The 13,861-nt window shown below is 38.9% G+C and overlaps 1 protein-coding gene across 1 annotated transcript in view; it reads right to left on the reverse strand.

Annotated features, from left to right (window-relative positions):
• tmtc2a (transmembrane O-mannosyltransferase targeting cadherins 2a) overlaps positions 1-8,061 on the reverse strand; it is a 48,148-nt gene extending 40,087 nt beyond the window's left edge. The window contains exon 1 of the mRNA XM_036563841.1: positions 7,680-8,061. Coding sequence (XP_036419734.1) covers positions 7,680-7,762 — 83 coding nt within the window. The 5' untranslated portion in view covers positions 7,763-8,061. The remainder of the gene's footprint in view (positions 1-7,679) is intronic.
• Positions 8,062-13,861: the final 5,800 nt, after the last annotated feature.

The following is a 13,861-nucleotide window of genomic DNA, read 5'->3' on the forward strand; positions in this document are numbered from 1 at the left end:
TCCTGAGCCGACAGTATGTGATTGAAGTACCCTTGAGCAAGGCACCCAACCCCGAACTGCTCCCTGGGTGCTGCGGATAGGGCTGTTTCATTATTTAAAAACAGCCAAGGGGACTCAGTAGGTTTTTGTGTTGGAGGAGTAACGGAGGCTGCCTTTTCAGATCAGCTAATGAGACAACAGAGCTAACCAGTGTCACACTGGATACTGATATTCTACTACAAATAGAACTTTTTCAAAGCCTTTAGTGTTACCCTCTAACAAAATAAACTCCAGCAATCAAATCTCCATTTATAACAGATTCAGAAAACATTTCCTGGGTTTTATTTAATCACCAAAATGTGGAACACCAAAGAGAAGAACGCTAAATAGAATAATAAGCTCATAATTTACGTGTTATATTGTTAATTGTGAAATGAAAGATAAGGTTTTTCACGAGAGTGACGTTATAAGAGCTCCACAGGCCGCACCAGTTGCAGTTCCATCTTCCAAAATCGTACACAAGAATGAGGACATTTGTATCACGATTTCAGTCCAGGTTTCAGAATCGTCACACCCCTCTCAGGTATCTACTGAAAGTTTAGAATCTGCACTTCCGAGAGAATTTTTCTGCAAGTTTCAATGAGCTATGAGTGAGAAATAATTAATACTGAATTACATCATCCTTTTGTTATTGCCAGTGATAACAGTCACATCTAAGCGTTAATGTTGATTCACAGATCAGCTGTAAGATTGCTGCCTGTTTTCCCAAACGTGACATACGTGGACATGATAATGGAAAAATAATTACAATAAAACGATTGCCAAAGGTCATTAAAATTTAATAACACAGTGATAAGCATACACCAAGACAAATCAAGTGAACAGGGATACCAAAGTTCCTAGCAAAATGATGTAACATATCAGTCAACTCATGTTACATCTCTTAGGAGCAAGTGTCCTTTCCTTTCAAATCCTTTTTTTTCCTAACAGGTCTACACAAACAGTAGATTCATTCACTCAGGTGCACTTTGACAGCATTCAAAGACACACGTCATAAAAGCTCTCCTCACCGCTTTATCACCTCTTGTAGAGCACTTCCACTGGGCTGTATCATTAGGTCTATGACCAGGACCAAATCACCTCAGCTTAAGGACAGAAAGATACCTTCTTTCTTACCACTTTGGTTACCCTCAATCCTTGAAGGACACTACTGAGTTATTCCCCATTAGGGGCACAGTGGAAAAGTAAAAGTGAAGGTACTAACCATGAGCATGCATTCTGTAGCCTTGGCCTCACAAATCTCTCTGTCTTAAAAACAAGTGCTGACGTTGCTATCCTAAATCAGCACCTACAGCAAAGTTAATCAGCCCAGGACCTTGAATCCAATTTCCAGCCTTGGATTTTAGCTGAGGGTGGTAACAACTTCAAATCTTCCAAAAGGGCTCATCAGTGCAAATCTGCAAGTAATCAAGACGTCAACAAAGTACAGCAAATTTTTCAGCACTCCTCCCTATTGCTTGATATCTACGCAATCTTCCACAGAGACATACGTCAGCACTTGTTATATCCATGGTAACACATTAACTCTCTTTTTCTTTCCTATTCTCTCTCTCTCTCTTTCTCTCTCTCTCTAACCACACAACCATACATGATGATGCACTTGAGTACTTTTCATCAGGCATGGCCGCTTCTGCTTCATAAAAACTGTGATGTACTCTGGCAGGCTTTACAATTGAGCCCTTTCTCTTGCCTCCAATCTTCTTAAACTACCCTGAATAAACCCGCTTGTATATTGCCCTCACTGTCTTTCTGCATTATAGTCTTTGAATTAAGGAGCGTCCGTTTCACTTTCTAGATTACAGTGCGTGCTTTATGAAGTGTCCACTGAAGCATCCAAAAAAGCATGGCAGGAGGCAGAAAGTTGTTTAGGAAATATTAATCAGATTCATCCCATTCACAGTCACTAATGTTAAATTATTGAACAACTACTGGCCAGCTTAAAAGGAAACTCCATCATTTCTTAAAATGCATGCATAATTTAATTTTTAAAGTCATTCAAAGTGGCTTGATGTGAAGTTAGTCTGAACTCTTCTCAGCAGTAGTGATAGGAACCAGACATCTGAAGCGTCTGATGCCTCTAAAAGCTCCCTCACAGAAAGCTGTTACACATGAAATAGTTATAGAAACTATACTTTAAGAAACATTCATGGTGGAGAACTACATACAGGCAAAATAGTTCCCAAAGAAAACATACTTTTTCAGATTTACAATTATTTTACCATTATCAGCATTACAAATACAAACTTAGAAGATAAAAAATGGATTAAAAAATGGTACATTTTTGTGCAGGCATTACAAACCCTGGTTCCCATCATATCAAAGACTTATTCAGGCATTTTGAAAAATCTGTGGAATTCCCGTTTAACTCTATGTATGTCTGATCGAACCCAATTTCTAGTCCTGGATTTTGTAATCACTCTAAACTGTTGCAGTAACTGATTGCCCACCTAGTGTCATACCTGTCTCTTTCATGCAAGTGTTGCAGCAAAACATTTTATCATATTTGCTTAGAAAATCTAACCTAAAAGACAACAATCTAAAACCAAAAAGACTTAAAAATGGTGCTAGATTTTTTTAGCATTACATTTCCTTTCCTTAAGCTTTGGGAGGAACTGTAATGAAAGACAAATAACTGTAGTTGGATTGGGAGTAATTATGAGTTTAGTCAGTAGAATCTCACTGTTCTCATAAACATAACCTGGTAGTAGAAGAGAGTGGAAGAGAAGGATCTGGAAATATTCAGCATGTGTCATGTCTCAAATGTGCTGCTTTATGTGACAACGCTTATCGAAGAGGAATTCTATAAATGTTTTCTGCATTTTTTAGTTGTTCAGATGTTAACAAAGTCATTCAGAGCGTTAAGATGTGAAATCATTCATTTGCATACAGTGGTGGTGACAGGAACTAGGGGTCACAATATCTACAGTGCAAATATAACCATTTTATTACTATCTGAATTTTTATATCTAATGTGGATAATGGCAAAATAATGGCAAAATTGAAAAAAAAAATTGCCTTACGACGCCATGCATGTAGCTCGCCACCATAAATGTATTTTAAAAAGGTTTTCTGCTTTAATGTTTCTTCCTTGATATCCTTGTAAATTGTGTCACACTTGGCTTGTGCACAGCTCTGCTTATGAAATATGTTCTACTGAAAGACACTGAGCTGTATAAGACACCATTATTTTACAATATTCTTCCTGAGAGAAAATAAATTAACATGTGCTTCCCTGAATAAATATATATCACTTTCATCCCAATCAATCAGCATATTAATCAGTGCTACAAGTCACATTTACACAATTAGACTGCTGTGGTGCACAGAGGTGACAGCATGTGTGGAAAGGAGCGTGCTCTCTGACACCGGCCATCAATCAAGAGATAACCTCCACACCCACTCGCCCACACACACACACACACACACACACACACACACACCATCCACAGATGAGCCATATGTCTTTGCATAATAGAGGTGTTACGATACGCATATTCACATTCATTTTTTATAAGGGGATCAATATGCACCATGCAACAAATAAAGTTTTTTCCTTTTATTCAATAAAAACAACAGCGGTCACACTGACATAAATATGAATTGTTTTACCATTAGAAACAATTCATATCACAGCTACTTTTTATTCATTTATTCATTCATTCATGTTGCATTATAATCTAGATTTTTTCTTCTGTATTTATTTTTTTGTGGACCTATGCACTGACATCTTGACAATGCCACTGGACAGTTTTTTCCAGTTATACAAGAACCTTCTACCTCAAATGGGTACAGACATAAAAAATGAAAACTGAAAGACAAATTAATGTTTCAAAAAAACATATTTGAAATTACTGGTAAAATCTGACATAAATCTCATAAATAGTTTGTAGTATTTAGCTCAAATAATGCACAAAAGGTTGGAAAAGAGGTTGGAAAATGGTTATGTAAAAATATATTATGACTGTTTTTGGTACATAAAACAACACTAACATTATAAATAGACATGAGAGAGAAATATAATAGGATATGGGCACTTTAATTGTTAGGAATGCACCAACGTGGGAATTCTGGGCCAACGCCAGTGTCCAGTATTTTTCATGTACATGTCTGTCGATGCTGATAAACATTTATAAAGTGTAAAAATGCAAAACATTTCTTTGTAAAAAATTAAAAATGCATAAAAAGCATAAAATAGAGAGATTTTATTGCAGTGGCCCAGTGTCACCTAAATGTCTTCCAGAGTACAATCAATGTTTTAGTAATATCGGTTTGAAACATCAGCCAAATTTAAACATCTGTCTGATACAGATAATTATTTTAAGCAATTATCTGTAGATATTAATATGATTACAATATCATTGTGCATCCCTATTAATTATGCTTTCACCATGTACTGTGGCTCTGTTTTGGCAATAGGTATAATAAATGAATAAATAAATAAGAATGTTGTTATGTTTTTTTTATTCTGTATCAATAATGCACCGTAACATGGTGCAAAAATTACAATACGACTGTATTGCCAAATTTGTGTATCATCTCTAATGCATAACATACCAGCTGACTGAAAGCCAAAATCTAGTGCAGATGATAAATCAGAAGCATAAAAACATCAAAAGACTGTGTAGGAAAAGTGGGAGTCACAGAAGTTAACCTCAGCTATTTGTATCGGAGCAAATTGGTGCCTTGTTTCTGTCTTGTTTTCCACAAAAGAGGGGAATCTTTTTCCCCTGAGGTCCATTATGCTAGGGCCACATGTTCTGAGGGCATGGCATGATGGGTTACACATGCTCTCTGACATCTGACACCAAGGTACAAAAAAGGGCGAGCATATCCTTCTAGCATTTTGCTCTTGTGAAAGTTCACCTCATCATGTCTGTTTCTGCTCAGTCTTATGAAGGAAATTCTCTCAGTGATGTCACACAGTACCCAGAGCTACAGCCGCAGCAGTTAATCCGTCAGAGACACCAATCATGAGCCATCATTGCTCCACCAATCCACTGACTGACCAGTTTCCTCATAAAACCAACCGCAAATGGTGAGTGTCAGCATCTGGTGTGGCCTACTGATTTGAGATCATATGTCGGTTCTGACAACTAGTCGCAAAAAAACTTGGTGAAAGTCAACTTGAGGGCAAAAGCAGGACATGCGAAAGGTGCCTTAATTTAGGGGCTAAGAGCTGGACTCATGGAAACAGCATTCATGCATGAAAATACGGCATGCGATATTAATGCCTTTTCAACTTTTTATTGATATTACAATTGGCTAACAGAGTATAAATGAACACCCGTGCTGTTCCCAGGAAAAACACTTGACGTGATTAAGAAAACAGACACAGCAAAGTATCCCACAGTAATGAAGCCCCTGCACTTCAATTGACTTCAAATGAACCACACAGTGTAGGGAAGGCCGGTGCACAACCACAGGCAGGGGCAAAAATACGGACCCAGGAGGACTGCTTCCACCCACTGGAAACCACTCAATACGCTCACTCATCATGACTGCAGCCTGTGCTACACAGTCACACACTCACACGCACAGACACACACTGCCCCGGGGACGAGGCAGAGGGCAGAACACTGTTGACCTTTAAAGAAAAGACTGATTTGATGAATGACTCTCAGGTGCCAATTCACTGATGGGATATGCTGGCCGGGTGCACAGGCTACACATCAGTGCACACATACATACACAGGCTCATAGACCAATCAGCACTGGGTCTGATTCAAAAGTTAAAGGTCACCAGCTCTAATTCAACACCAGAGGACAGAATATAAGAGAGAGTCTAACCACCTTTCTGAAGTGTCTCTCTTGACTCAATTCACTCATGAAGAGAGACTACTAGTAACACTACCATCAACCTTAGTGCTCAGTTTCAGCTTAGAGAGTTGCATGACCTATATTTCAAAGATATATTTTATGGGCTTACGTTCAATACGTGCCTAAGACCAGCAAGATTTAACTAGAGATGGCACTGACCTCATACCTGGTATTGGTACCAGCCCGATGTCAGCAAAAAATGCTGGACAGGATATCAGAAAGAGAAAGAATGGATTTTACAATGGATTTGTTAAAAATCTAGCCTCATACTGTGTGTTGTCATGTTATTAGCTGTGCATTTCTACCTGTGGGGTAGTAGAGTGTTTAAGTAGTTAGACTACTTTTAGATGATCATCTTAAATGAAGCGTCTCACTGAAAATGAGTTCATTTTAAAGAAAAATACTGAATCTGTATCGGCAGGTGCTCAAGTTTTCAGTATCATTATCAATATTGGCAAAGAAAAAGTGGTACTGTGCCATCTCTAATTCAAACAGACTGCTGTTTTGGAAAAAAAAAATATCTGAAAAATAAATAATTTTGGCTTTGATATTTTTGGGGCTGATGTAGAGTCATAAAGCTGCATTTCTCTGTAATGCTAATCCAGGCAGAATTCCCATATCAGTGCTAAAAAGTCTATTATATTCTAGAAAATATCTTTAAAAGTCTACTATATTCTACACTAACCTATTATTAGAAGTATTGTAGTCTATACTAGTCACAGGTCTAAGAGCTCTTGCGAACATAGATGTCTCAGAGAAAGAAAGAAAGAAAGAGATAAGTTAGTTCAAACTTCACAAACTGCATTACGGTCGAGGAAATGGAGGCAGAAATATAACACTGATACAGAACCGGACGGGGTTTAATAGTAACAGAATGCATTTTGTATTCAGCAGGGCTTTACCTCAGAGCCTACAGATAAATCTTCAAACAGAATTTAAAACAGCTGGATCTAGTCTTCTATAAAGCTGGTCAGTTTCCTGACCGGTGACTACGCCGTTTCGTGGTTCGTTTCTTCCCAATGAACCTCAAAACAGACGCTCCGGGGGGTGGTGCAGAGCCACGCCACCTTCTCCGAGCACAAATAATTTTTAATGACTACCATAAGACATACCGCAGACAATCCCACTGCATATGTGCGGGTTTATTAGCTACAGAAACTTCCTAACAGTGAGTGCAGTGTGGCAGCACAGCAGCCTCCTCTCTGCACTGTCTGTAAAGCCTCTTGTCGAAGTGCTCACAGCCGTTAGTCATGAACCACAACAACAACAACCCACAATGAACATCGACTCGATACCTCCATTTGGGAAGATTTCCGTTAACAGTCAAAAGAAATAACAGCACAATATAGGGTTTCTAAGTGCATTAGTAAACTTATACGAAGCTGAAGTTGGCGTCTTAATCGAATTTTCCGTTCCACCTTAAATGCTGCAGCAGACACGTTCTGGCGTAAGTAACCACTGTACTGTAACGGCCGCACCATTTAAGGTGGAACGGAAAATTCGAAAAGTCAGTTTCAGCATCTTCAAGCCGTTTCAATAGCAAAACATCGACATAAGTAGGCACACTTGTTGGTCAAATTACCAAAACGTCCCCAAAAGCATTCAGCTGTGGAGCTAAGGCGACCGTTAAAACTGAGAACAGTCAGACAAGCCACAAAGCCAGATACGGCAGTGAAGCAAACAGGCTAACAGTACTTGTACACCTTTTACACAGCCGCTGGGTTCGTCACTCTCCGTCTCCCACGGTCTTCGTCTTGCTGACACTAATGTGACAATGACAAGTACGACAGAAAAGTGATGGAGGATGTGGGTTAGCTAGCTACCTGTCATCGTAGCAGAAATCCGCGTCCAGGGTGTTCACGTAGAGGACCAGAGCCACAGCACTGCACACCAACTCCGTTATCATTTCTCAGTCCAAAGAAAGGAAGGGAAAGGTAGCAGTTCAGTCAGTGGAAGGGAGAAATCACTTCTCGTCTCTGTTTGTTGTCCTCATTGTTTTGCCAGCGTGAGAGAGGAATTCTAACCCCCCTCCAGCGAACAAGTGGAGTTTTATAGCAGACGAGTCGAGTATGTGAGAGATGGAGAGAGGGAGAGAGAGAGCTGGAGGATGAGGAGAGCTGTCAGAAATCATGGGGAGGCGTTGCTGAACGCTGCCCTGGTGCTCTTTCTCTGTAACCGTCGGGAGCCTCCTCGTCCGCGCTGCTGCCCGCGTGCGCTGATTAGAAAAACGCACATGCGCAGTAGCCTGCCTTGCTCCCGCGTGCAGTTCAGCACACACTTAAAAAGACGGTTCTTCAAGGGTTCTTTAGTAGTTCTGTTTAGAACCATTTCATTCCTAAATGGTTCTTTGCTTGGTGAAATGGTTCCTCTGACTGATGAACAATGTGTTCCCTGCTAAGAAACCATTTAGCTTTCTAGTGGGAATTGGCCTGATAGTTTCCAATAGAGTCCTGTAGAACATCTTTAGAAAACCATCAAATTAACCATTGGTCACCTGTTAAACCATTAGGATCCTTTACACTGTGATATCAACCCATTAAAAAAGCCAAAACATATTACAAAACCACGAGGAACCAACAGAAACATTCATTGGTTTCTATGGGTTTTTTCAGCGGGGTTGTATATGGTTCTATATAGCACTGACAAGGGCTCTTCTGTTGTTACGATGTTAAGCTTGTAAAAATAGAAGAATCCTTTTTATAGACAGAACCATATTCACATGTGGGTAGGGCTTGTGCAGCCTATGTAACCCTCTGTAACTAAAGAGTAATAGAAAGACAATAAACATTATGGCACACAGTGACCACCTGACCCTGTAAAATCAATAAATTGAAATGGTGTGTTGCACATTCATTTCCTTCAACTGAAAATGACAATCTGTGTGAACCATGACTGTGTGAATTCCACATTTCATTGTTTATACCAATGAGCCATTTAAGCATTAACTTGTTTCATTGCCTGAACTAACAAAACCTTTAAGAATCATCTTTTTAAAAAATGTGTAGGGGAGGGCAATCCTATTCATTTTCTTTTTGATCTGTTACTAAGTTATACTGAGAATATCACAGTACCAATATATAGACAAGCCTCTTAAATCACAGAGTTGCTCCAACTTTACTTGTCTTCCAGGTCTCTGAGGTCTTCAGATGTACTGTTCATTGCTCCATGGTCTCAGCAGAAGCCCAAGGCGACCGGGCCTTGAGGGAAACCTAACTATTTAAACTATGATTTTTAAAACTGAGAGAGAGAGAGAGAGAGAGAGAGAGAGAGAGAGAAGAGAGAAGTGGACAGAGAGAAGAAGAAAGAGAGGGAGAGAGAAAGAGACAGAGGAGGAGAATATAGAGAGAAATACAGAGACAAAGAGAACAGAGACAGAGATGGGGAGAAGTAGAGAGAGAGCAAGAAAGATAAAAGAGTCTAAGAGACATAGGAGAAGCAGAGACAGACAGAAAGAGAGAAACACAAAAAAGACAGAGAAAGAGAGATGGGAGAGATAGAGAAAGAGAAAGAAGTAGAGAGTAAAAGAAACAGAGGAAGAAAGAGAGAGAGGAAAAAGAGAGGTAGAGAGAGGAAGAAAGAGCAAAATATAGACAGAGGAGACAGAGAGAAAGAGAGAAAGAAGGTGGCAAATATATAGAGAGAAACACAAAACGAAGAGAGAGAGAGAGTCAAACTTGAAAGAGAGAAAAAGAGAGAGAAGTACAGAGAGAGGAAGTAGAGAGAAGTGAACAGCGAGAAGAAGAAAGAGAGGGAGAGAGGAAGAAGAAAAAGAAAATGTGCAAATATATAGAGGGAAACAAAAGAGAGAGAGAGAGAGAGACAGATGAGGTGGGTAGATATAGACAAACAGACGGGAGGAAGAGTGACTGCGAGAGGAAGAAAGAGAGAGAGAGAGAGAGTGAGAGATAGAGACGGCGGGGGTAATAAAATGTCTTCACACTCTTTGGTGAGACATGATCCATGTGAGTCTAAAACTGTTGTGCAGCCCCATCGCGGACCAGCTGGACCACAACCTGTTCTGTGTGCACGTACACGTGTGTGTGTGTGTGTGTGTGTGTGTGTGTGTGTGTGTGTGTGAATGCACACAAGTGGGAAAAAAGGGAAAAACAGATGGTGCAAAATCAGAGAAAGCATGTACTCTCGTCCTTCTCATGAGCCATTCTTTGACCTCAAACTTCTGACCTTTCACTGTTATTCCCTTGGGAAGCTGAAGTGTTGTTTCAATGATCCAAGCCATTTAGGTTGTGCTTCCTGACCTGCTCTATCTCTGTGTACAGTCATGACAGGTGAATAAGCTGTTTATTAAAGTAAAGCAGATGATCTGGACATCCTGAAATGTAAAGACATAATATATAACTTGAATATAAATTTAAATTCGAAACTAATTTAGAAACATTCAGTTTGTTTTTTCACTTTTTACATGCCTGGGAGCTGCCGGCAGGTTCAGGGCTTCCATCCTTCACCTCTATAATTATTACTCAGTGAGTCTGTATTGTTTCTATGTAATTACTGAATAATAAGCCTTAGTCTGGGAATGTAAGGGTTTAATCAGAAAAAAACAACCGAAGTTCTTTTGCTCTGTAACTTACGAAATAGGAAATAAATGATGTGAGTGGGTTTTGCCAGTAACTACGAATTATTTGCGTCATTCATTTATCACAACAGTTTTTAATGTACTAAAATTAACAAAGAACAAAAGCGGCAACAGCACAAATAATATATTAATCCAATAGTAATACATTAATGTCCTGACATTTTAACTTTCTTTTTGTCTATGTGTCCTCTGAGCCTCTGAGCTTCCCTGACATCACAAGAGAGGTTTTATCACTTCATATGAAAATTCAGTCTTTTGGTCACATGGGATTACAGATTTGTAAAAATACAGCAAAAAATCCTAATCTGATTTTGGATTAAAGTATGTAATTTGCATTCCATTAAAAAATTCTAATACCTTTGAAATTTGAATTGCAAAATTGACGCAACACTTGCAAACCATTCCAAAACACATTCTGTGGCATTTTTGATTGTTGTACTAAACTGAGTTGTTGGACATAAATATAATAAACATTACCATGAAAATGTGTCACTATTACTTATACTGATATGCTAAATGTTAATAGAGCAATTAGAACTGATACAAATGGCAGGATATTAGGTTTTGTTTTGAGGGAACAGTAAGTATTTCTGAGTAACTGAGAGTTACTTAACATTATTATCTTAGCTTATCTATATAACATTGCTCCTATGATCCACTTGCTAATAGCCAACATGATATGCTTTCAGGTATTAAAGCAGCAAGGGTGATTTTAGGGATCAAAGAAAGCAAGGTGGGTGATGCAAGAGGCTGTCAGACATGGGATAAGAACAGCTTTAATGAAGAATGGACCAAATGAAATGACCCAAAATGTCTTGGAAAAAACTCTGGTTCCATTGACTTACATTAAAAGCAAAGTGTTTTTTCCTTTTACTGTAAAGTTACCATTTTGGAGATACAAGGTTTTCTTCCAACAACGATATATATATATATATATATATGTGTGTATATAAAAATAACTGACCACAGTTGGTCTTCTGACTATTTGCTCTTATATCATTTGTGAGGAGGTTCTTTTATTTAACCCCTCTAACTCCTCCAACCTCATGTGCCTCACCCCCACCCCCCAAGAAGGTCCTGTTCAACCCCTCCAATTTTCAGCCCAAAGTTACGCCCTTGTGTTCAGTAGAGGGAAGACTTCTTCAGACTGCAGTGTGGCCTAATAACCTAAAGCATGAACGATTAGAAAGAAAATAAATAGCTAGATAAAAAAAATAACCTAATAGATCATAATAGATAAATTGCATGATGCTGCAGTTTCAGCTGGCATGTAATGAGCTGCTATTACTAATTTCCATATATTTTTCATCTGAAGTGGTGTTTTCCATACAGGCTGATAAATGTCGTACAGGAAACTATAAATCATAATCAGTAGTGACGCGCTTTGAACCACTCCCAGTCAAAAATAGCACCATCTCATTCAAGCCAGTGTAAAATCAGTTAAGCTCAACCTTGTAAAAACAGCTAATAGCAGGCGACCCTGAAACTGCCCTGTGATAAGAGACCAAGACAGAAAATCAGTGTCTGGCCTTATCTCCCAACATGTGAGAAATGGCACACATGAAAACTATTGCGGGCACTGTTTGGCACCCTGGCTCATCTATTCTTCCTCTGAATCCTTCCCTTCGTCCTTTTTTTCCCCTGGTTCTTTTTTCCTGATTACTCAAAATGGTTTGTTGTTCTTCATTAATCATCGAAGCATGCCAGAGCGACTCTTTCAAATAGAGCAGAATTTATGGCTGTGTGTTTGGAGCCCTGAGCTTTCATAGCTGTCAGACAGATATGTGTTTGAACTACACAGCCTTTAATCATGGAATAATGGTATCCGTCGACTGATTATGGTGAGAGCAAACCATTTAGCGATCAGCACCACTAGCACCTATGCATGTTTAGAACAGATGACCAGGTTTCATTTGAAGGCCTTTGCCTTAGATTCTGCTACAGGTGTCAAGGCTTGTGTTTTGAAAGAGAATTGAATGGCCAAGTAAGGAGCTCTGATGTGAGAATTTTTTTGTAGAATAGAGCTGCTTTTCTATGGAATTCACATAGATCATTCATTTTTTCCTGGAATTTCTTATGAATACTATTAATACTGTTCTATCTAGTGTATTGAATTATGCAAGTTGTGTTGGTTGCCATAGTAATTTTACATCCTTTGTCCTGTGTGAATAGTCTAGAATAGGGTTTTCAGAATAAACGCTGAGTACCCAGACGATCCATCTAATACAGCTACTTTAAGGTGCACCCATGACTGACTTTAGCTTATAGAGCAGGGGTCTCGAACACCAGTCCTTATCGGCTGGTGTCCAGCACAGTTCAAACACACTCACTAAATCAGGTGTGTTTGAGCAGAGGAATCACCAAACTGTGCCGGACTCCAGACGCTGGATTGTAGAGCTTGTTCCACAGAAAGGCATTACCAATAGAATGTGACACTCTGGAGCAGCCACACATGAGCCTAAGGTTTCCAAGCATTGGGGAACTGTGTACTCTTGAGTGATTGAGCTCCATCCAATACATTTGGAATGCGTTGGAGAGGCATTTATGATCCAGAACTAATCATCCAACATCAGCAGTATGTGATCTCACTAATGTTCTCGTGGCTGAATGCAATCATATCCTCATAGCAATGTTCCAACATCTAATGAAAATCCTTCCCAGAGGAGTAGAGGCTGCTCTTGCAGCAAAAAGGGACAAACTCCCTATTAATACCCTTGATTTCAGAAGAAACATTGAAAGAGCAGATGTTTCCAACGTTTGGAAATATAGTGCAGTAGAAATGCTATATTTTAATCCAGAAAGCATTTATGAACATTTCACTTCTTGATTTTCTCTTTTCAACCAATCTTTCTCATTATAAAAATTGAGGAATCAGTAAAATCCAACAAATTATTGAAAAGCTCAGTAATGATTAACAGATCCTGTTCAGCCTGCTACTGATTTATAACACTTTTCCCCTAAGCTTAAATTCAGCAGGGTATAAATTAGTATAACTTTATTGAACAATGTGATATATTTTTATTTGTAGGCGTTTTGCCAGTGCTGCAGTGTAATAAAAGGGCAGAATGAAACATGGAAATAATTTAACTAGTGTTCTGCAAACAATCCATATCTGCTTTCTACACAAACAATATCTATATGACTGGAAAACTCTGACATGAAAAATATTTAGATTTGAAACAGGATGATGTTTGTCCACAGTGCAGTGCAATCATAGTGATTATTATTATTATTCTTTCGAAAAGTGCACAAGATAGGGTTCTGCTGTCCATCAACGAGAGGAAACTGGATCAAACCTGATTGTGGAAAATAAACAGGCTGAAAAATCGTGCTGAAGTGTTAAGTAGACCATTGACATTATAATGATTCATCAGTAAACTGTAACTTTGCCAAATGGAATTTTGAAGGTTG

The sequence above is a fragment of the Colossoma macropomum genome, unplaced genomic scaffold, assembly GCF_904425465.1.
Source record: "Colossoma macropomum unplaced genomic scaffold, Colossoma_macropomum, whole genome shotgun sequence".
NCBI classification, from domain to species: domain Eukaryota; kingdom Metazoa; phylum Chordata; class Actinopteri; order Characiformes; family Serrasalmidae; genus Colossoma; species Colossoma macropomum.